Source organism: Apodemus sylvaticus, chromosome X (genome assembly GCF_947179515.1).
Source record: "Apodemus sylvaticus chromosome X, mApoSyl1.1, whole genome shotgun sequence".
Classification (NCBI taxonomy): domain Eukaryota; kingdom Metazoa; phylum Chordata; class Mammalia; order Rodentia; family Muridae; genus Apodemus; species Apodemus sylvaticus.
Window position 1 is genome coordinate 151,180,090 of NC_067495.1, and position 25,409 is coordinate 151,205,498.

Below are 25,409 nucleotides of genomic sequence, written 5' to 3' on the forward strand. Positions count from 1 at the left end.
CACAAATGCCAACCCAAACTGTTATATCCAGCAAATCTCTCAATTACCTTAAATGGAGAAACCAAGGTTCTCCATGACGAAAAACAAATTTACACAGTATCTTTCCACAAATCCAGCCCTTATGAATGGAAAACACCAACAAAGGGAGGGAAACTACACTCAAGAAAAAGCAAGAAAGTAATCTCCTTTCAACAAACGCAAAAGAAGATAACCACACAAACACAAAAATTACACCAAAAACAACAGAAAGCAACAATCACTATTCCTTAATATCTCTTGACATCAATGGACTCAATTCCCTAATAAAAAGACATAGACTAACAGACTGGATTCATAAACAAGACCCAACATTTTGCTGCATACAGGAAACGCATCTCAGTGTCAAAGACAAACACTGCTTAAGAGTAAAAGGCTAGAAAACAATTCTCCAAGCAAATGGTCCCAGGAAACAAGCTGGAGTAGCCATTCTAATATCAGATAAAATAGACTTTCAACCAAAAGTTATCAAAAAAGATACAGAAGGCCACTTTAAACTCATCAAAGGAAAAATCTACCGGGAAGAACTCTCAATTTTGAACATCTATGCCCCAAATACAATGGCACCTGCATTCATAAAGGAAACCTTACTAAAGCTTAAAGCATACATCACACCCCACACAATAATTGTGGGGGACTTAAACACTCCACTCTCTTCAATGGACAGATCAGGGAAACACAAACTAAACGGAGTCACAGTGAAACTAACAGAAGATTTGAACCAAATGGACTTAATAGATATCTATAGAACATTGCATCCTAAATAAAAAGGATAGACCTTCTTCTCAGCAACTCATGGTACGGTACCTTCTCCAAAATTGACCATATAATTGGTCACAAAACAGACCTCAACAGATATAAGACGATCGAACTAATACCATGCCTCCTATCAGATCACTATGGAATACGGGTCATCTTCAATAGCAACAAAAACAACAAAAAGCCCACATACACATGGAAGCTGAACAATTCTCTACTCAATGATACCTTGGTCAAGGAAAAAATAAGGAAATAAATCATAGACTTTTTAAAATTTAATGACAATGAAGGCACAACGAACCTAAATTTATGGGACATAATGAAAGCAGTGCTAAGAGGAAAACTAATAGTTCTGAGTGCCTACAAAAAGAAGCTGGAGAGAGCATACACTAGCAGCTTAACAGAACACCTGAAAGCTTTAGAACAAAAAGAAGCAAATACACCCAAGAGGAGTAGAAGGTAGGAAATCATGAAACTCAGGGCTGAAATCAATCAAGTTGAAACAAAAAGAACTATACAAAGAATCAACAAAAGTAGGAGCAGGTTCTTAGAGAAAATCAATGAGATAGATAAGCCTTTAGCCAGACTAACCAGAGGGCACAGAGACAGTACCCAAATTAACAAAATCAGAAATGAAAAGGGTGATATAAAAACAGAAACTGAGAAAAAACAAAAAAATTATCATATCCAACTACAAAAGCCTATACTCAACAAAACTGGAAAATCTGGGTGAAATGGACAATTTCCTAGACAAAATTTAATCAGGATCAGATAGACCATCTAAATGGACCCATAAACCCTAAAGAAATAGAAGTGGTTATTGACAGTCTCCCAACCAAAAAAGCACAGGGCCAGATGGCTTCAGTGCAGAATTCTATCAGATCCAGATCTTTTGAGATGGGCAAAGATACACTTTCAAATCAGATCTTGAGGCTGGAAAACATACCTTTAATCTGGGCCATACTTTCTGCTGAAAAAATTATGTAAGGATATTGTACTGGCTGGTTTTGTGTGTCAACTTGACACAGGCTGGAGTTATCACAGAGAAAGGAGCTTCAGTTGGGGGAAGTGCCTCCATGAGATCCAACTGTGGGGCATTTTCTCAATTAGTGATCAAGGGGGAGGGCCCCTTGTGGGTGGGGCCATCCCTGGGCTGGTGGTCTTGGGTTCTATAAGAGAGCAGGCTGAGCAAGCCAGGGGAAGCAAGCCAGTAAGAAACATCCCTCCATGGCCTCTGCATCAGCTCCTGCTTCCTGACCTGCTTGAGTTCCAGTCCTGACTTCCTTTAGTGATGAACAGCAGTGTGGAAGTGTAAGCTGAATAAACCCTTTCCTCCCCAACTTGCTTCTTGGTCATGATGTTTGTGCAGGAATAGAAACTCTGACTAAGACAGATATGGAAGAAGGAAGGTTTGCTCTTTGCCTGTTTTTCCTTCACTGGTATTAAAGTCTACTTCTTCAGGATTCTACCAAGTACTGAAGATCAGATGAAACATCATAACCTTGTTGACTGAGAAACTACTAGATTATTGGATTTTCTGTTCACAGCCAGACATTGTTGGATTAGTTGAACTGCAGCCTGTAAGTCATTATAATAAATCTACTTTGTCTAGATCTATATTGATATATATCAATATTGATATCAATATATATATATATATATATATTCTATAACTTTTGTTACTCTAGAGAACCCTGTCTAATACATGTGTTTCACTTATTTTTAGATTCTATGTAACGATCTCTCTTTTGTTTTAAACAATGTCTCCATTAAAATAATGTATGTTCACTGTTCAGACAGGTGGTTACTCTAGTATTTGAAACAAGCTGTATTAGGAAATAGAGAAATGATGAATTAAATAATAAAATCATAGATATCTAATTTATATTACACTAAAGAAATAATAAAGTGCAATATTGTTAGGTGGGAAAAAAATCAACAACAAAATCCTGACCAAAAGGTAATGAAGGAGAAAAAAATTATGTGCCATCTGAATTAGCTACTACAAATCAGACTCTTGGCAAAATCAGCAATGATTTTGAGTATATGAAAAATGTAAATGCTACTGAAGGGAATATAAACATCAAAAATTTTAGAATAGATTAAAGTATTATGAATCTAGATTACAATAGGCAAATATTACCAGCAATTCAAATTAAATGTGAGGCTCAGTTTGTTTTGAAGTAGAGGACTAATACTATAAGATAATGGGCATAGATTCTGATAGAAGGTACATCTTGGAATGTCCTACAATATAACTTTTCAGGGTTCTGTTCTTAGGCAGCTTTTCTGTGATTTTCTAGGATTTGAATTTTAGTTACATTATATGAAACTAACAAGGTAATGTGTGCTTATTTCATCCCAATAAGGATCAGGACTTCAAAAGCATGTATTTAAAAATGTAACATGTAAGGTAGTCTTCAAAAGAACTATGGTGTTTCCTACTAGTACTGTATAACAGTCCCCCTTTTACCCATACTCCCTAGTAATGATGGTCTTATAATTCTTCCAGTTTGATACATATACCATGTTATCTGTGTCACTGATAGTCTTTTCCTAGTAGGATAGTAAGATTAAATGCAGGCCCTAAGTTCTTTATAATAAAAGATGACTGTAATACAGAAAGTCAGGTACAGAGGGAAGACCATGCAAGGGTACAGGGGAAAGTTAACATCTAAAAGCTAAAGAGAGATTGAAGAAGAAACTTAATCTTCTGACACTTTGATCTTAGACTACATTCTAACACTGAGAGGAGATAAATCTAATACTTTAGCAAGGCAAATATGTATATAGTATATGATTACATAATAATAAAATATTTTGAAATGAGTTATCTTGGTATAGAGTAGTTGTCTGTCTCTTCCCCCACAACATTAAGCTGGCTGGCAACCCCCACTCTTCTGATGGGTTACCTCCGGCCTTTGTTCCTTGGAACAATAAGGCGCCTTCACCTTGACTACCAACATTGCCTCAAGGCGGTTTCACCTGGGACCCAGCAGAGACCCCGCCAGACTGGAAGCAGGCGACCCGCTGAGATTTGGAGCCAAAGACTTCTTGGCCTGCCCTTTGATGTGACCACCTTCTGGGAGGGGTTGGGTTATTCCCCTAAGACTATAAATCTTGACATAGAAATATTAAAGTTAGTCTTGACCGGCACTGTCGCCTTGACTTAGTCTCTCTTTTCGCCCCCTTCCCATCACCCTCAGAATTCTCTTCCAGGTAACCCGGTTCGTATGTGGCCGTTGGCGGTCAACAGTTGTCAATAAGGAGTAATATGGGACATAACATACAAATAAAAGGACAAGGTAGCCAAAGAAAAGTGCTCAGTGGATTTTTAAAATACGTATTATATGGTCACAGTTACATATTTATAACAAATGTTACTAGACATAAGTTGGGGGCATCAATTTTCCCTTTACTAGATGTACATTGAATACAAGTTATTCTTCACTTACTGTGCATGATGTTGGAGGCCTGGAACCCAGGGTCCTGGGGCTGTGTTTCAGCTGCATTGGGGAGGAAGCGTTGCATGTTCTCTGTGATGTACCAGCTTTGGTTCTCATCAAATAGAGAAAACAGGATGACATTTCTCTTGTCCGACATCATCTGTTAATAACATATATTAAAAGGGAGAAGGAAATGTTACTCATACTATAGGTAGGAGCTAGCAGCCTAGAACAAAGGGATAACACAGAGTATACTATTATGGCATGTACTGGAAGAGGAATGGGCATTTTGAGTGATGAGGGCATGTTTACAATTAATGCAACCTCAAGGTAGGAAGGTAGCTGGATCTAGTAAATTTCATTCCTTCTGGACCCAAGATCATATACTTGTATAGTTTGTGCCAGTGTTTTCACTTTTCATCTGTTTAGAGAAATGTAGATCTTTAAAGAACATCCAAATCAAATATCTTTATATAAGGCTATCAGCTTATAGTTAATTAAAAAACATAAAAGGAAAACAGATATGACAGGATGAACACTGTATAATACCATAAAGATTTTGTTCAAAAAAGGCCCTTCAGGATCTTAGAATATATTGTGCTTTATAAAATGAACTAAATTCATTTATTAGTCAACTGCTAATTGAGTATAAGATTTAATATCTAAACTTCATATGTGTATATTTAATTTTATATGACTCATAGTTACAAAAGTAAAAATGCTGAAGAGGAAATTAGAGAATATATATTTTAGTCATCTTCCAGAATCTTGTGGGAAAGTATAATTAGAAAACATTCTTAGGAGAGATATTTGGTCACATCCAAATATTAGTTCAAAGTCCTACACTCTGGATTTGTATACTATGTGTTATGCCTGTATCCAAGTACATGTGCTTTGAGCATTAAACCTAATTTATGTATCCTAAATAGTTAAAATGAATTCATAGTCAAGCCTCAAAATATGGCAGTAAGTTCTTCTGGAGCCAAGAAGTGAGATTTTTGTAAAGAACTAATTTTTTTCTTACTCAGACAATTTTCTAAAGCAGTAGAAATAGTTTAAATTCTAACCACAATCTGAGATAATTTTATATTTTCCTATATTTTGTTCAACAAATATTGGCTCCTTACTAAATGTCACATACTGTTGTAGATGCTAGAAATATATTACTTTTGTTTTCTGACAGGCTGGCCTAGAGCTTCCTATGTTTTCCATGCTGGCCTTGAAAAAACTCACCTAACTCGTTTTTTTGTTTGTTTGTTTGTTTGTTTGTTTGTTTGTTTGTTTGTTTTTTAACTCATCTAACTAATTTTAAGGTGCTTTTGATTCATCCATAATGAGATGTCCAGGAAAGTAACAAGCTGAAGACATAAGCTTGTAGGTTTTAAAATTTGTAGAGGTCAGGATATATTTCAGTTGGAAGAGTTTTTGCCTAGCATGCACAAAGCCATGGGTATAGCTTGACTTTCTCAGACCTGCCAGCAGTATAAATAAAGACAGGGAGGGTTCTAACATAGTTTAAAGTTTAGGCCTTCATCAGTCTCCCAGCTAGCTCATCTAACTTAACCCAACTAACTATCTTGCCTCTGCTCCACTGCAGTGTCTATTCTCCTCCCAGAGTGCTCTCTGAATTTCCCCTCTGCTTTCTTCTCCCAGTATCCCTTTATCTGCCTAGCTATTGGTGATCAAATCATTATTACAGCCAATCAGATACAATTATAGATTGTCTCTAGGCTAGTGAGGAAGGATGAATATTTACAAAATATGAGGCCAGTGATGGGTCATAGAAATAACAATACCAAGATACTGATAGCACTTAGCTCTCTAAAGATACAGAATTAACAATTGAATATACAGAGACAAACCATCATACTTGTACACCAACATACCAGCCTCATCCTCAGTACTGCATAAATTGGGCACGGTGTCACACACTATAATTCCAGTAATTCCAGTATTTACAAGGTATAGGCAAGAGGACCAGCCGTCAAAGACCATTTTCAACTACCAAAGAATTCAAGGCAAGCCTGGAATACCTGAAACCCTGTCTCAAAAAAAAATGGTCATTTAAATGTAGGTGGCAATTAGACAGGTAAGAACTGGCAGACTCCTCGGGGAGAAAGCAAAATCCCAGATTGAGACTGAGTTAAATAGAAAGAATCTAGGGTTCTGGCTTTTCTTTTTGTTAGAAGACAAGTTACCGAGAAAATCCAAATTTAATGAAAGCTAAGTGGAACTCAGCTCAATCACTTTTATTGGGTTATATTTTCTGTAAGTTATAGAGGTACCTATATCAAGAGAGTATAGGGAATATCTAGAAGTTCATAGGCATTTTATTCCACTTTTACTTTAAAATTTAGTACTTGGGAAGAAAAGATCTCACCTGGTTTCCCCTTTGATCTACAGATTCTTTGTAGCAGATGAGAAGAGGGCCAATCAGTCCTGAAGCTAGATCTCTCTCAGGGTTAATGGAACTTGAATAATAGCGTGTCAGGCAGCGTGGATCTGATTTAGTTGGTCCATCTTCTACTGTAACTGTCCATTTGTACTTGAATATCTCTCCTGGATGAACTGGCAAATCCTTCACATGCTTTATACCTATCCACATTCAAACCAGAAATAGATTATTAGAGTATAATGAGCTACATATTTCATAATATTGAACTAAGTTTGGCCCAAACCTGCTTCTATATATATTTCAAGTTCTCTGTGCATCGAAACTGTAACCAAACTTAGTATATGGATATTTTTAAGCTAACTTGGAAGTATATTCTTATAGCAAGTAGCTGAGTCTTAGCATATCATAACAGCTGAACGTCCAGCCCATTAAAGGCTGAAGCTGTGAAAATACTGTATAAAAAACCTGCTGGCTACATTTAATCAGTCTATTTCTATGTCACTTTCTGTTCTGTCTATGAATATAATTCTCTCCCTTTCTGTGGTAAGGTGAAGCATTATGAATCATTTTTAGTCCAAAATTAATTCATGAATTACTTCAAGTTCAGTGTATCTAAAGTTCTCTTTTTAACAATAATCATGCTCTTATTTCAAGAGGACTACTAACCCATGTACATGTGAAAATTTTCACTGAACAGAAAGTAAACTGGCACCTGTAGCAAATTTAAGATTCACACAATTATTTTATGCAATAAAAATAGGCCAAGGAAACTTTTCTATAAAAATATAAATCTGTTTTTTCTTCTTTTCAGCCCCTGCTCCCATAATGATGACTCTGAAACTATTTATTAATAAATGCCTTGGCCATAAGCTTTGGCTCATTCCCTGACCAGCTCATAATACATTTAATCCATTTAAACTATTCTAAGTCTTATACATGGTTAGTTTACCTGTCCTTCTTTCTTACCATCTTCCTCAGCATCTCACTCAGTGTCTCATTTGAATCTCTCCTTTCTCTATCCTGAGTTCAGTTATCTGATGGTTTAGGTCCATCTCTATTTTCTCACTCTTTCCCAGAATCCTCTCTTTTCCTACCAGTGTCCCACGCCCTATTTTCTGCCTCAGCTCATTGGCCATTGGCTTTTATAATTGACAGGTTTTGCTTATAAGAGATGCTCTCTATACTTTTCATAACATATTACTTTAAAAAGGTTTACCTCTTATTACAAATAATAGAAGTAATGAGAATATTTGTATATTCTTACATAAGGAAGAATAATGTATTTTATTTTAATAATAAAATGATTAGGACTGTGGGCAAGAAAATAGCAATAGTATATTACCTAGTTCTATGGTAAATATATTTGTAAAATGATCTTGCATTACTAAAATGGTATAAATGCTCCTTTTGTATTTATTATGTTTAAAATAAATGTTTAGACAAAGCAAAGAAGAATTATGTAAAATTATTATGAAAATAGTGTGTCAACAGCTGGAGTTGTACTTCAAGTATATCTACATCAAGAAAGACCTATAAACTGAGATCCTAATTACCTCTTGGCAATCTCCTTGCATGTAGAGGACTGACATCAGTGATTCCATGAGGGTAAATATTATATGGTCGGCTTGCTTGATTCTTAAATATAATCTGAAAGTATAAGTGAGATATGAGATCAAGTCCTAAGATGACTAGGCTTAACAAGAAAACTGTGACCTAGCTCTAGAAAATCAAAAGCTGCCTGTATCTACATTATAGGTCTAAACACTTAATAAAACTCAATATATTTGCTCTGGTCATAAAAAGGAAGCTCAGGTAGCTGCTTGGGTTTGCCCTAGCCTTTTCAATTTCACTTGCTTTATCAAGTTTTGCCTGCATCTCCCAGACAAAGTGAAATCTTGGTGTCTGCTAAGGACAGCTTTTCTGTATTCTTGGCACTTAATACTTCAACACTTGAGATAGTGATTCAGGTTATAAGAGTTATCACTTAATAAGCAGGTATAACTGGAAGACAATTTATAGCCTCAAGCAAGGATGCAGGTGACACTGTCTAATTATAAGAGCTTTAAATAAGATTAAAAAAATAAAAAGCAATAACATAAAAATAGCACTAAATGCTTGAAGACTACCTTTAGATCTGAGGGTATGATTTGTATTTTAAAAGTTAATGAAGGAAAAAAATTAATTAAAAAAGTTCTTGGAGGATATGAATGTACCAGTCTAAATAGTGAGTAGTTAAAAGGGTTTGTGAATGTGATTGGTCATATTAATTTTTTTCCATATACTCATTACATAAGTTATTTTTATTTGTGCAATATTTAAAAATTTTAAAAGATTCTATCCATTGGAGTCAAGGCTGAATTTTGAAGGATCATAGAAATTCAAACCATCCACACTTTTCTTTAAAAGAAGAATTATTTTATTTATGTGTTTGAGAGTTTTGCCTATATGTGTGTGTGTGTGTACCACATGTATGCCTGGTACCTATGCAGGTCAGCAGAGGCCTTTGGATTCCATGAGACTAGGGATACAAATGGCTTTAAGCCACCATGTGAATGTTAGGAGCTAAATCTAGTTCCTCTGCAAGAATGACAAGTGCTCTTAACCACTGAGCTGTCTTTCCAGCAAAGAGACTCTTTTTACTGAAACAACCTCATATTTTCCCCTTTATTTACCAACAGCGTGTCTCCAACTTCTCCATAAAGTAAAGGTCCCAAGAGTCCTGATTCATGCTGGATAGTTTCACGAGTCTTAAAGGTTTCATCTGTGTATGCTATAAATCTGACTTTTTTATATTTCCTACCAATCCGATGAGGACCATTGCTCAGATACTGGCTTTTATAACTTCTGTATGAGAGGCAAAAAGATTAGGTGCAAGGTCAGAAATATGTAGGTAATCAAAAACCCACTTCTAATATAATTTACTCAAAACAAAAAGTAAGAAAAGTCTAAGTAGTCTTAGGCTTACCCATGCTATTATCTAATGTTCTGTGAACTGCCACAGAATAAATAAGTGTTGAGGGCTTAGTCACAAGGATATGGAGCTCGTAAGAGATGGTAGAATCTTTAAAAGTTGGAGCCTATGCAGTGTTTGTAAGAGCAGGCCCTGCACTTTGCCTGGGCAGCAGAATAGAGCTGACCCTGGTGGTGGGGGTGCAGGTGAGCAGGTCCTGATGTGTGATGTGGCATGGGTAAGACAAAGATGCTATCATCACTTTGCCTCTGACTGACTGTGGCAGTGTGTGTGTGTGTGTGTGTGTGTATGTGTGTGTGTGTAGATATTTGCTGAACTATTAAAATAAATGTAAAACCCTGAAAAAAAAGAATTGAAGCCTAGTGGAAAGAACTTAGGTCACTGAGGGCATGCTGTTGAAAGGGATGATATTGAAATCTTAGGCCCCTTTTATCTCACTTTATTTCTTGCATGGAATAGACCCCTTCCATTTTGCATATTATTGTGAATTTTTGTGCTGTCCCAAGCACAAAGCCAGAGTCAAGCAACCACAGACTGAAAATTCCAAATCCACAAGTCAAAATAAAACTTTCTTACTTACAAATTGATACTTATTTAGGTATTGTAGGACAGAAGTAGAATGGTAGATACAACAACATCCTTATCATTTGATCCCATGACATATTAACTCTTAAATATGCTTTAAAGATTCATTGGCTTACATAAGACAAATTTGAGTATAGGAGAGAGCAATACCAAGAATCCAAAAGTGTTTACCCATTATCTGAGGTGAGAACTGAAGGAGCATAGTCCCAGTCTTCCTCCTCAGCAGAAATATAATGTATCCAAGTTTTAGGGTACTTTTTAGCAACCGAGCGAATTTGGATAAAAGGAGAGCTGTCATAATCCAATGTGAACATGTCCATTTCTGAATCAAGATCATCATCATAATCTTCAATTTCCTCATTATTTTTCTTTTGCCATTGGGGTTCCTCAGGGCAGCTATCTACTTTGACATAAGCTTCCATGCCATCTGCAGTCAGACAAACCAGACAATGTTCTTAACTTTCTTGAGTGAAATGTTATGAATTTTCCCTTCTTATTATGATTTAAATATTTTGTCTTGTGTCTCTCTTTCAAATCAGTACTGTTTTTGTTACTCTTCTATATGAATTATAGTACCTATTGGTTTCTGGATTTGCCATTTTATCAAACTATCCTCTATATAGATTTGAACCATCTCCAAAATTCATTAATATAACAATATATATGAGTATTCATAGTCATTTCTAGTCCAAAATTCATTAATATAACATGTTGGAATGTATATGAGTATTTCTCTTTGGAACTGTTTATTTTGTCTCTATCTCATAGAAGGACTAAATTCTGTTACTTCAAGAATGGCTGGTTATCTCAGAAAGAGATCGCTTCTCTACTTCATCCCTCTCTCTTCATTTTCTTTCTTTTATCTGTCTACCATGGGTATCATTTTCCTGTACTATAACACAGAAAGAAATTTCCTATCAAATGACAAAATTGTGATATTGAATTTCCTATGCTCTTGAACTGTATGAGACAATAATTTTCTGTTTGTTATAAATTACCCTATTTCTGATATTCCATTTTGGCAATATAACAGAATAAGGCAGACTTAAATGGACATAATCAAGAAAAAGTTATTAGGTTAATTGAAGACAAAAAATTAAGAGTTAATGCACAAGAAGGAGACTTGAAGTAAAAGGATTATTTAATATGAATTTGCATAGTTATACCTACAAAGTCATGTGATCAGGAATTGACAGTGTAGGCACAATTGTCCCAACTTTGTTTACACAGGATCGTAACTCTTTTGCAAAACTTCCATCAGATAGTCCTTGAAAATTTCATATACCTCATTTCCCTAGATTTCTGATGGAATCATCTCTTTACCTCTTCCCATAGTACTGAAGCCTAGTTAATGGGATCAGGCTGTGAAACCACTAACAGACTGTCTTTCATCTTTCCTTCTTATTTATCCGTAAACTATGTCTCCTCATTCTGTTATACATTGAACCAAATGTTATACATATAACCAAATGTTCTGTTAGACATTTAACCAGAAACCCACAATACTATTGTACTAACAATAAACTTCTTCTATATTCAAGGTAAAAATTATTACATTTGAAGATTTCAGTTGAAGTTTAACATAATTGTTGACTGTATGATGCCATTTTTTGCAACACATTATATTGTTGTACACTGCCCAGGAAATGTCATTAAAATTACAATGGGATCTTTTATAGTACTCATTTTTAAGATCCAAGATGGTAGTACCATGTTTATGGGAAGAGATATGACAAAATAGCAGGAACTGCCCAAGATCTATCAAGAGTGTTTGAGCAGTAAGGAAAGTTATTGGTGATATCTCCAAGGAAGCTTGACGGTGGTTCCTCACAAAAAACGTGTGACCTTCAAGGAATATTGAGTGTATTTCAGGAGTGGTGCCCATTCCAATCACGTGCCAGTAGACTGATTTTCTATGGCATCCAATCAGACCTGTAAAATGGGAATGAGACAGCTATGGAAAATAATTATGGATTGTAAAATTAAAAGTACTTGCTAGAATGGGCTGGATAAAGTTAACCCTACAAATTTTACTGCTACCTTAACTTAAAAACAGTTACCAAGGAAGTTAGGGTACTACTAAACCAACAGCTCTTGCCAAAAGCAACAAATAACCAACATACTGCTTAATGACATGAATATGTTTCTTTAATTTACTCTTTAGTTTTGCTGTAGTATATATTTAGCTGTTGCTAAGGCATTCCATGGCTGATAACATTTTCTATTATTCACAAATGCTCTAAATTATAGCTTGAAAATAATCTTTCCCTTAGATCCCTTTTAAAGATATTGCTCTACTAAATTGTCAGTCTAGTTCTTCTTTCACATTATATGAACAAAACAAACAAACCAGATGGTAGAATTCAGTGGATGTAGAACTCTCTGGTAGTTGTAGAAAAGACGTATGGTTTTGAAGTCCCAAAACCCTGAGAATTGTTGGACAGTCCTGTACATACCTGGCAGAGACCTGTTTACATAGCCATTTACTGTGTGCATTTTAGGCCAGGCTCCAGCAGATGCAGAATCCATAGACTGCGTGTAAGAGTCATTTGTTTCTGAGTGCCAGCTCTTCCCTGGCAAAAGAGGGGAAAAATAAGGTCTGCTTCATGAGTTATACTCCCCCTTTCCTTCTATCCTTTCCTTTTTATTTTGTGTAGACACAATTTCAGAGTTGCAGAGAAAAAAAATTAATTTTTTTCAGACCAATTACCTCTCCCTGTATTTGTTCATAATGACAGAGTAAAAATGACAAATGATAACTAGGAGAAGGGAAAACACTAGTTAGTTTAAGCTATAAGAATTTCATTTTGCAAGTTAGGTGATAGATTTAAAAAGGGTTGTCAGTCCTTGCCCTGTCATAAATTGCTTCATACTATTTTTTTTTTAAGCAAAGAAACCACAGGAAGTTGAAGACTTCCCAAACTATTCTCCAAAACTAATAAAAGCTGAAGCACTGAAAATTATTTAGGCACTTAAGAACAAGTATGAAAAACAGAAAAGAGAAAGATTTGTCAGGATCAAGATGATATGGCCTCCAATAAGAAGATAACGTAATGGTCCCAAGAAACAAGCTGGAGTTTCCATCCTAATATCCAATAAAACAGACTTTCAACCAAAAGTTATCAAATGACTTGGGGAAGGACACTTCATACTCATCAAAGGAAAAAAATCCACCAAGAGAAAGTCTCAATTCTGAACATCTATGCCCAAAATGCAAGGGCACCCACATTCATAAAAGACATTACTAAAGCTCAAAGAATACATTGTACCTCACACAATAATAGTGGTAAACTTCAACACTCCACTCTTACCAATGGACAGGTCATTGAAACAGAAACTCAAGTGAGACACAGTGAAACTAACAGAAGTTATGAACCAAATAGATTTAGCATTTGATTACAGATACAGATACAGAATATTTCACCCCAAAACAAGAGAATATACTTTCTTCTCAGCACCTCATGGAACCTTCTCCAAAAGTGACTATGTAATTGGATATAAAACAATCCTCAACAGACACTAGAAGATGGAAATAATCCCATGCATTCTATCACCATGACTAAGGCTAGACTTAAATAACAACAAAAACAACAGAAAGTCCAGATATTCATGGAAATTAAACAACTCTCTGCTCAATGATAACTTGGTCAGGGAAGAAATGAAAAAAGAAATCAAGTAATTTATAGAATTCAATAAAAATGAAGACATATCATACCCAAGTTATGGGATACAATGAAGGCAGTGTTAAGAGGAAAATTCATAGCACTAAGTACCTTCATAAAGATCCCATACAAGCAACTTAACAGCACACCTGAAAGCTCTAGAACAGAAAGAAGCAAACACACGCAACAGGAGTAGACAGCAGAATAGTCAAACTCAAGGCTGGAATCAAACAGTTAAAAACAAAGAGAATGATAAAAAGCAATCAACAAAACTAAGAGTAGGGTCTCTGAGAAAAATCAGTAAGACAGATAACTCTCTATCCAAACTAACTAAAGGGCACAGAGATAGTATCCAAATTAACAAAATTAGAAACAAAAAGGGAGATATAACAACATAAATTGAGGAAATTCAAATAATTATCAGAATCTACTACAAAAGCCTATACTCTATAAAACAGAAAAATCTAGATTAAATGTATGATTTTCTAGACAGATACCACATACCAAAACTAAATCAAGATCAGGTAAACTAAACAGTCCCATAACTCCTAAGGAAATAGACATAGTAGTCATCAAAAACCTCCCAACCACAAAAAAAGCCTGGGGCCAGATGGTTTTAGTGCAGAATTCTACCAGACCTTCAAAGAAGAGCTAACACCAATACTCCTCAAACTATTCCACAAAATAGCACCAGAAGGAACACTACCTAATTCATTCTATGAAGCTACAGTTACTCTGATATCTATGCCACACAAAGACCCAACAAAGAAAACTTCAGACCAATCTCGCTTATAAATATCAATGCAAAAATACTCAATAAAATTCCTGCGAGCTGACTCCAAGAACACATTAAATCCATCCATCACCACATTAAGTATGCTTCATCCAAGAAATGCAGGGATGGTTCAATATACATAAATCAATCAATGTAATCCACCACATAAACAAACTCAAAGAAAAAACAAAAACACATGGTCATTTCATTAGATGCTGAAAAAGCATTTGACAAAGTTCAGCATCCCTTCATGTCAAAAGCCTTGAAAGGAACAGGGATTCAAGGCCCATACCTAAACATAGTAAAAACAATATACAGCAAACCAGTAGCCAGCATCAAACTAAATGGAGATAAACTTGAAGCAATCCCGCAATCAGGGACTAGACAAGGCTGCCCTCTTTCTTCATATTTATTCAATATAGTACTTGAAGTTCTAGCCAGAGAAATTAGACAACAAAAGAAGATCAATGGGATACAAATTGGAAAGGAATAAGTCAAAGTATAACTATTTGCAGATGATACAATAATATATTTAAGCAACCCAAAAAACTCTACCAAAGAACTCCTACAGCTGATGAACAACTTCAGCAATGTGGCCGGATATAAAATTAACTCAAACAAATCAGTAGCCTTCCTTTACACAAATGATAATCAGGCTGAGAAAGAAATTAGGGAAATGACACCCTTCACAATAGCCACAACTAGTATACAATATCTTGGTGTAACTATTACCAAGCAAGTGAAAGGTACAACAAGAACTTCAAATCCCTGATAAAAGAAATCAAAGAAGACCTCAGAAGATGGAAAGATCTCCCATGTTGATGGATTGGTAAGATTAATATAGTGAAAATGGCCATGTTACCTAAAGCAACCTACAGATTCAATGCAATCCCCATCAAAATTCCAACATAATTCTTCACAGATATGGAAAAAGCAATTCTCATCTTCCTCTGGAAAAATAAAAAACTGAGGATAGCCAAATCAGTTCTCAACAATAAAAGAACTTCTGGGAGAATCACCTTCCCTGACCTCAAGCTGTACTACAGAACAACAGTGATAAAAACTGTATGGTATTGGTACAGAAACAAACAGGTCGATCAATGGAATAGAATTGAAGACCAGAAGCAAAACCACACACTTACGGACATTTGATTTTGACAAAGAAGCCAAAAACATACAGTGGAATAAAAGAAAACATCTTTAATAAATGTGCTGGTATAACCGGCAGTCTGTATGTGTAAGAATGAAAGGAGATCCGTTTTTATCATCCTGCATAAAGCTCAAGTTCAACACTGAAACTAATTGAAGAGAATGTGAGAAAGTGCCTTGAATGATTTGAAACAGGGCACAACTTCCTTTCTGAACAGAACATCAATGGATTAGGCACTAAGATCAACAATTGGTAAATGGGATCTCATGAAATTGAAAAGCTTCTGTAAGGCAAAATACACCAACAATAGACAAATTCATGATGTCTTATTTTTTACATCTGCATAGTATTCCATTGAGCAGATGTACCACACTTTCTTTTTTTTTCTTTCTTTTTTTCTTTTTGGTTTTTCGAGACAGGGTTTCTCTGTGTAGCCCTGGCTGTCCTGGAACTCACTCTGTAGACCAGGATGGCATCAAACTCAGAAATCCGCCTGCCTCTGCCTCCCAAGTGCTGGGACTACAGGCGTGTGCTACCATGCCCGGCTGTACCACACTTTCTTATCCATTCTTTGGTTGAGGGACATCTAGGTTTTTTTTTTTTTTTTCAGTTTCTGGCTATTATAAATATGGCTGCTATGAACATAGTGGGACATGCGTCCTTATTACATGTAGAAGCATCTTCTGGGTATATGCCCAGGAGTGGTATAGCAGGGTCCTCAGGTAATACTATGTCTAATTTTCTGAGGTACTGCCAAACTGATTTCCAGAGTGGTTGTACCAGCTTGCAGTCCCACCAACAATGGAAGAGTGTTCCTCTTTCTCCACATCCTTGCCAGCATCTGCTGTCTCCTGAGTTATTTATCTTAGCCATTCTGACTGGTATGAGGTCAAATCTCAGTGTCATTTTGATTTGCATTTCCCTGATGACTAAGGATGCTGAACATCTGTTTAAGTGTCTCTCAGCCATTTGAGATCCCTTGGTTGAGAATTCATAGCTCTGTACTCCACTTTTTAATTTGGTTATTTGTTTCTCTGGAGCCTGTCTTCTTGAGTTCTTTATATATTTTGGATATTATCCCTCTATCGGATGTAGGGTTGGTAAATATCTTCCCAATCTGTGGGTTGCCATTTTGTCCTACTGATAGTGTCCCTTGCTTTACAGAAGCTTTTAAATTTTATGAGGTCCCATTTGTCGATTGTTGCTCTTAAAGTGTAAGCCATTGGTGTTCTGTTCAGGAAGTTTTCCCCCATGCCCAACTATTTGAGGCTCCTCCCCACTTTCTCTTCTATTAGATTCAGTGTATCTGGTTTTATGTGGAGGTCCTTGATCCACTTGGACTTGAGCTTAGTGCAAGGAGATAGGTATGGATAAATTTGCATTTTTCTACATGCAGACCACCAGTTGAACCAGCATTATTTGTTGAAAATGCTATCTTTTTTCCACTGCATGGTTTTAGCTTCTTTGTCAAAGAACAAGTAACCATAGGTGTGTGGGTTCATTTCTGGGTCTTAAATTCTATTCCATTGATCTACTTGCTTGTTTCTGTACCAATACAATGCAGTTTTTATCACTATTGCTCTACAGAAGAGCTTGAGGTCAGCGATGGTGATTCCTCCAGAAGTTTTTTATTGTTGAGAATAGTTTGTTGTTGTTGTTGTTGTTGTTTGGTGCTTCAGCTGCTGTTTATTGGCATTCAGGTGGGCATTATAGCAACAGGCCTGGAGACTGCAGAATACAAGGTGGAGAGTGGAGTGTCTTTTTGCTATCCTAGTTTTTTTTTGTTATTCCAAATGAATTTGAGAATTGCTTTTTCTAGTCTATGAAGAATTGAGTTGAAATTTTGATGGGTATTGCATTGAATCTGTAGATTGCTTTGGGGAAGATGGCCATTTTTTACTATATTAATCTAGCCAAAACATGAGCATGGGAGATCTTTCCATCTTCTGAGATCTTCTTCAATTTCTTTCTTCAGAGACTTGAAGTTCTTTTTTTTTTTTTTTTTTAGACTTGAAGTTCTTCTCATACAAATCTTTCACCTGCTTGGTTACTTGGTTAGAGTCACATCAAGGTATTTTATATTATTTGAACATTTTTTAAAGTGCTTCTTGGCCATTTGAGATTCCTCTGTTGAGAATTCTCTGTTTAGCTCTGTGCCATATTTTTCAAATTGGGTTATTTGGGTTGTTGGTATCTAACTTCTTGATTTCTTTATAAATTCTGGATATTAGCTTAGGTTGCATTTTTGTTTTAGAGTCATTTCTGTCCTCCACTTATATCTCTCCTGAATAGTAATATAGCTGTAGTCTTCCTATAATCAACATCACTTTTTCTGAACATAAGCAGCCTAAATTCTCCAACACTAGATAAATCTATTTGTTACATATTTGATGTCTTTTAGGAATTCAAATGTTTAATTAATTGAAACTTGCTAACCTTCATCGAATACAGCAAAAAGTAGTACAAATTGGTACAACATCTGTGTTCTTTCTTTGGACAGACTGCCTGAAAGAGAAGAGAAAACATTTCTTGTCAATTTAAAATGCCCTTGTAGAAAATTGCCACAAGAAAAAATTTCTTCACAAACCATTTGAGCATAAAAAATAAAATACTTTGCCTAATGTTAACTTTGTTCTTTGGTGTAAGGTCCTTTAAATTGGTATTTCTAAAACTATTGGGAGTAAATGGTCACTTATGTAAGTTTCTAATTTCTTCTAGAAATTTATTTTTTTGTAAAATAAAAATAATGAATTGCTGGGAAATGGAATTTAAAATAAAAATACGAGCCAAAATAAAACACACAAATGATAGGGTGATAGAATTTTTACAGGAGAAAATAACAAAAATAGTAAATATTGTCAATGAAATGTGTATATGGATAATTAATGTAGGGAACTTCTATTGCCCTTGTAACTTTTGATTTATGTAATTGCAAAGGACTCCACATTGTATGTGAAGAAAAAGAACAACTAAACTCACATTTTGAACATTTATTAATATAGTTTAAAAATTGTGTTTTTACATTCTTGTATGTGTATATATTTCTATGTGAGAACAGGTGAATTGCTGTGCCCAGCTTTTCCTCCCATTCTCCTAGCAGTCTATTTTACAAAGCAAGAGTTATTTATTTTGACATAGCCCATTTATACATTCACAGTTTTAAATTTGTTGAGTTTCATACATGTATATAATGAATGTTAGTCATTTTACCCACTATTCCCCCATTCTCATCCTCTGTCTGCTACTGAAACCTTTCTTCCTGAGAAGTCCCCCTCCTACTTTCTTTTTTTTCTCGATTGCCATTAAACATTTTATTTACACTGTCATTTTAATTCTTTATAATAGATTATGAAAACTTTGAACATTTTACATGATATGCACACTTGACAGTTTTCTTTTTTGGACTCATTTTTGTATAAACAATATCTGTAATTGTGGTAAAATTTCTGACTTTTTAAAAACAAATGAGCTGTTGAAATATTCCTTTTTGGGGGAAATAAAAACGCTTTATGAAAAAATTAAATATTTACATGGAAAATATTTCAGATAAACACATTAAAATTGTCAATTTTCATGGAAAATTAAAGAGTAAAGTGGTAGACATGTAAAACATTGCTAAATTAATTGAAATATGGGATAGGAACATTTTATGATAGAATTGAAGATTTATGTGGAAAATATTTCTGATAAAATTGTAGAAAAATGTAGAAAAACATGTTAGAATTGAAGATTATCATGGAAAATTTTACAAAGATATAATAATGGTAGGTATAAAAGTATTCCTAAGTTGATTGAAAGTGGAATTATAAACATTTTCTGATAAACTTGAAGATTTACATGGAAAATATTTCTGATAAAATTGAAGAAATTTATAGAAAAAACATGTTAAAAGTAAAGATTCTCATGGAAATTATGTAAATAAAATGATAGACAAAGATAATTCTAAGTTGATTGAAGGTAGAATTATAAACATTTTCAGATAACATTGAATATTTACATGGAAAATATTTCTGGTAAAATTCAAGAAATAAATAGACAAACATTAAAATTGACTGTTTCATGGAAAATTTTACATATAAAATGGTAGATATAAAATTTCTTTCTAAATCAATTGAAGGTAGAATTAGAAACATTTGTGATAAAATCAAAGATTTACATTGTAAACATTTCTGATAAAATAGAGGAAGTATATAGAAAGACATTAAAATTGAAGATTATCATGAAAAATAATGCAGATAAAATGGTAGACATAAAAACATTACTAGGTCTGCCAGCCCGCCAGGCTTGGGAAGCTGTGGAAGGAGAGAAGCCCCACAGCCATATTTGCTGTCTGCAGGGACACAGAGGGATCACTAGGTACCTTAACACCCTGAGTCTTAGATTTCTGGTGGTGCAAACCGCCAGGGGTCTGCCTGCACTCAGGAACTGAGCACCTAGGCGGCTTTTGTCTGCCAGCCCCCCGGGCTTGGGAAGCTGTGGAAGGAGAGAAGCCCCGCAGCCATATTTGCTGTCCACAGGGACACAAAAGGATCACTAGGTACTGTAACACCCTGAGTCTTAGATTTCTGGTGGTGCAAACCGCCAGGGGTCTGCCTGCACTCAGGAACTGAGCACATAGGCGGTTCATCTGCAAGCCAGTCCATCATAGGACCTGCGTCCTATGTGAGAATCAACAGAGGGAGTGACTCCCACCACAACTTCTTCCCTACATAATAGAGCAGACAGAGAACACCTGGTTGACCTTGACAAGCTAAGTATAGCATTGCTTGAGGCAAGATTGAGAAGGGCTCCAAAGGCACAAAAGAAGAAGCCAGAATATCAATAATCTGAGACAGAAGAAACCCAGTCATCCAGTGTTGCAGAAATAACCTTAAAGATCCACAGTAGGTTGAAGCACCAGCCAGTGACAATAAGACCATCTAACTCCTGGGAGAACCAGATGGCTAAAGGCAAACGTAGGAACGTTACTAACAGAAACCAAGGCATTATGGCAGCATCTGAACCCAATTCTCCAACATTAGCAAGTCCTGGACACCCCAACACACCAGAAAAACAAGATTTGGATTTAAAATCACTGGTCATGATGCTACTACAGGAACACATGAAGGACATACTTAAAGAAATTCAGGAGAAAATGGATCAAAAATTAGAAGCCCTTACAAGGGAAACACAAAAATCATTGAAAGAAATTCAGGAGAATACAAAAGCCAATAAGGAGGAAACACAAAAATCACTTAAGGAAATACAGGAGAACCTTGATCAACAGGCAGAAGTCATGAAAGAGGAAACACAAAAATCTCTTAAAGAATTACAGGAAAACACAAACAAGCAAATGACAGAACTGAGCAAAAATTTTCAGGATCTAAAAACAGAAGTAGAAACAACTAAGAAAGCACAAAGGGAGACAACTTTGGAGATAGAAAACCTTGGGAAGAAATCAGGGACCATTGATGCAAATATCAACAACAGAATACAAGAGATAGAAGAAAGAATTTCAGATGCCGAAGATACCATAAAAACCATGGACTCAACAGTTAAAGAAAATGCAAAATGCAAAAAGCTTGTAACCCAAAATATCCAGGAAATCCAGGACACAATGAGAAAGCCAAATCTAAGGATCATAGGTATTGATGAGAGTAAAGATGTACAACTTAAAGGGCCAGCAAATATCTTCAACAAAATTATGGAAGAAAACTTCCCTAACCTAAAGAGAGAGAGATGCCCATGAATATACAAGAAGCTTACAGAACTCCAAACAGACTGGACCAGAACAGAAATACCTCCTGTCACATAATAATCAAAACCCCAAATGTACTAAACAAAGAAAGAATACTTAGGGCAGTAAGAGAAAAAGGGCAAGTAACATATAAAGGAAGACCTATCAGAATTACACCAGATTTCTCACCAGAGACCATGAAAGCTAGAAGATCCTGGGCGGAGCTCATGCAGACTCTAAGAGAACACAAATGCCAGCCAAGACTACTATACCCAGCGAAACTCTCAATTACTATAGATGGAGAAACCAAGATATTCCACGACAAAACCAAATTTACACAATATCTTTCTACAAACCCAGCCCTACAAAGGTTAATAGGGGGAAAGCACCAGTACAATGAGGGAAACTATACCCTGGCAAGAGCAGGATATTAAGCTTCTTTCATCAAACCCAAAGAGGATAAAATTAAAATAAAAAATGTTAGGAAGCAATAACCACCAGAATATACCGTTTTCTCAGCACCTCATGGTACCTTCTCCAAAATAGATCATATAGTTGGTCACAAGACAGACCTCAACAAATATAAGAAGATTGAAATAATCCCATGTCTCCTATCAGATCACTATGGAGTAAAAGTGGTCTTTAGTAACAGTATAAACAACAGAAAGCCCACATACACATGGAAACTGAATAATACTCTACTCAATGATAACTTGGCCAAGGAAGAAATAAAGAAAGAAATCAAAGATTTCTTAGAATTTAATGAAAACGAAGGCACAACATACACAAATCTATGGGTCACATTGAAAGCAGTGCTAAGAGGAAAACTCATAGCTTTGAGTGCCTTCAAAAAGAAATTCGAGAGAGCTTACCCTAGAAGATTAAAGGAACAACTGAAAACCCTGGAACAAGAAGAAGCTAATTCACCCAGGAAGAGGAGAAGACAGGAAATCATCAAACTCAGGGCTGAAATCAATCAAGTAGAAACCAAGAGAACCATACAAAGAATCAACAAGACCAAAAGCTGGTTCTTTGAAAAAATCAACAAGATAGATAAACCCTTAGCCAGACTAACCAAAGGGCACAGAGAAAGTATCCAAATTAACAAAATTAGGAATGGAAACGGAGATATCACAACAGAAACCGAGGAAATTCAAAAAATCATCAGATCCTACTACAAAAACCTGTACTTAACACAACACAACTGGAGAATCTGGAGGAAATGGACATTTTCTTAGACAGATACCAATTACCAAAATTAAACCAGGATTAAATAGACCATCTAAGCAGACCCATAACCCCTAAAGAAATAGAAGGGGTCATAGATAGGCTTCCAACCAAAAAAAGCACAGGACCAGATGGTTTCAGTGCAGAATTCTATCAGACCTTCAAAGAAGAGTTAACACCAATACTCTTCAAACTCTTCCACCAAACAGAAACAGAAGGAACACTACCCAACTTCTTCTTCAAAGCCACTATTACGATGATACCAAAACCACACAAAGACCCAACTAAGAAAGAGAATTTCAGGCCAATTTCCCTTATGAATATCAATGCAAAAATACTAAATAAAATTCTTGTCCACCGAATCTAAGAACACATCAAAACGATCATCCACCATGATCAAGTAGGCTTCATTCCAGGGATGCAGGGATGGTTCAATATAAGGAAATCCATAAATGCTATCCACTACATAAACAAACTCAAAGAAAAAAACCACATGATCATTTCATTAGATGCTGAAAAAGCATTTGACAAAATTCAGCATCCTTTCATGCTAAAAGGCTTGGAAAGGGCAGGAATTCAAGGCCCATATCAAAACATAGTAAAAGCAATATACAGCAAACCGGTAGCCAACATCAAACTAAATGGAGAGAATCTTGAAGCAATCCCACTAAAATCAGGGACTAGACAAGGCTGCCCCCTCTCTCCATATCTTTTCAATATAGTTCTTGAAGTCCTAGCTAGAGCAATTAGACAACAGAAGGAAGTCAAAGGGATACAAATTGGAAAGGAAGAAGTCAACTTATCACTATTTGCAGATGATATGATCGTATACTTAAGTGACCCTAAAAACTCTACTAGAGAACTCCTACAGCTGATAAACAACTTCAGCAAAGTGGCTGGCTACAAAATTAACGCAAGCAAATCAGTAGCCTTTATATATTCAAAGGATAAGCAGACTGAGAAAGAAATTAGGGAAATGACCCCCTTCACAATAGCTACAAACAACATAAAGTATCTTGGGGTGACTCTAACCAAACAAGTGAAAGACCTATATGACAAGAACTTCAGATCTCTGAAGAAGGAAATCGAAGAAGATCTCAGGAAATGGAAAAACCTTCCATTCTCGTGGATTGGCAGGATTAATATAGTTAAAATGGCCATCTTGCCAAAGGCAATCTACAGATTCAATGCTATTCCCATAAAAATCCCAACCCAGTTCTTCTTAGAGCAAGAAAGAGCAATTTTCAAATTCATCTGGAATAACAAAAAATCCAGGATAGCTAAAACTATTCTCAACAGTAAAAGAACTTCAGGGGGATTCAATATCCCAGACTTTAAACTCTACTACAGATCAATAGTGATAAAAACTGTATGGTATTGGTACAATATCAGGCAAGCGGATCATTGGAATAGGATTGAAGACCCAGAAATGAACCAACACACCTATGGTCACTTGGTCTTCATCAAAGGGGCTGAAAGCATCCAGTGGAAAAAAGATAGTCTTTTCAACAAATGATGCTGGTTCAATTGGAGGTCAGCATGCAGAAGAATGCGCATCTATCCATTCTTATCTCCTTGTACCAAGCTTAACTCCAAATGGATCAAGGACCTCCACATAAACCTGACACACTAAAACTAATTGAAAAATAACTGGGGAAGACCCTGGAGGACATGGGCACAGGGGAAAAGTTCCTGAATAGAACACCAATAGCTTATGCTCTAAGATCAAGAATTGACAAATGGGACCTCATAAAACTACAAAGTTTCTGTAAGGCAAAGGATACCGTCAAAAGGACAAAACGTCAACCAACAGACTGGAAAAGAATCTTCTCCAACCCTAAATCCGACAGAGGGCTAATATCTAATATATACAAAGAACTCAAGAAAGTAGAACCCAGAGATCCAAATAACCCCATTAAAAAGTGGGGTACGGAGCTAAACAAAGAATTTTCACATGAAGAACTTCGGAGAGCTGAGAAACACCTTAAGAAATGTTCAACATCATTAATTATTAGGGAAATGCAAATCAAAACAACCCTGAGATTTCACCTCACACCAGTCAGAATGGCTAAGGTCAAAAATTCAGGAGACAGCAGGTGTTGGCGAAGATGTGGAGAAAGAGGAACACTCCTCCACTGCTGGTGGGATTGCAAGATGGTGCAACCACTTTGGAAATCAGTCTGGCGGTTCCTCAGAAAACTGGGCATGTCACTTCCTGAGGACCCTGTTATACCACTACTGGGCATATATCCAGAGGATTCTTCAGCATGCAATAAGGACACATGCTCCACTATGTTCATAGCAGCCCTATTTGTAATAGCCAGAAGCTGGAAAGAACCTAGATGTCCTTCAACGGAGGAATGGATACAAAAAATGTGGTATATTTATACAATGGAGTACTATTCAGCCATTAGAAACAATGAATTCATGAAATTCTTAGACAAATGGATGGAGCTGGAGAACATCATACTAAGTGAGGTAACCCAGTCTCAAAAGATCAATCATGGTATGCACTCACTGATAAGTGGATATTAGCCTAGAAACTTTGAATACCCAGGACATAATCCACAAATTAAATGATGTCCAAAAAGAATGGAGGAGTGGGCCCTGGTTCTGGAAAGACTCAGTGCAAGAGTATAGGGGAATTCCAGAACAGGGAAGTGGGAAGGGGTAGATGGAAGGATAGG

The 25,409-nt window shown here is 36.0% G+C and overlaps 1 protein-coding gene across 9 annotated transcripts in view; it reads right to left on the reverse strand.

Annotated features, from left to right (window-relative positions):
• Positions 1-25,409, reverse strand: part of F8 (coagulation factor VIII) — a 201,958-nt gene that overhangs the window by 105,298 nt on the left and 71,251 nt on the right. For all 9 annotated transcript variants that reach the window (XM_052171818.1, XM_052171820.1, XM_052171819.1 and 6 more), the window contains 8 exons: positions 18,216-18,284; positions 12,649-12,765; positions 11,903-12,124; positions 10,364-10,619; positions 9,309-9,480; positions 8,190-8,283; positions 6,622-6,836; positions 4,251-4,401 (listed from right to left, as the gene is read on the reverse strand). In XM_052171818.1, the coding sequence (XP_052027778.1) occupies positions 4,251-4,401; positions 6,622-6,836; positions 8,190-8,283; positions 9,309-9,480; positions 10,364-10,619; positions 11,903-12,124; positions 12,649-12,765; positions 18,216-18,284 (1,296 nt within the window). The remainder of the gene's footprint in view (positions 1-4,250; positions 4,402-6,621; positions 6,837-8,189; positions 8,284-9,308; positions 9,481-10,363; positions 10,620-11,902; positions 12,125-12,648; positions 12,766-18,215; positions 18,285-25,409) is intronic.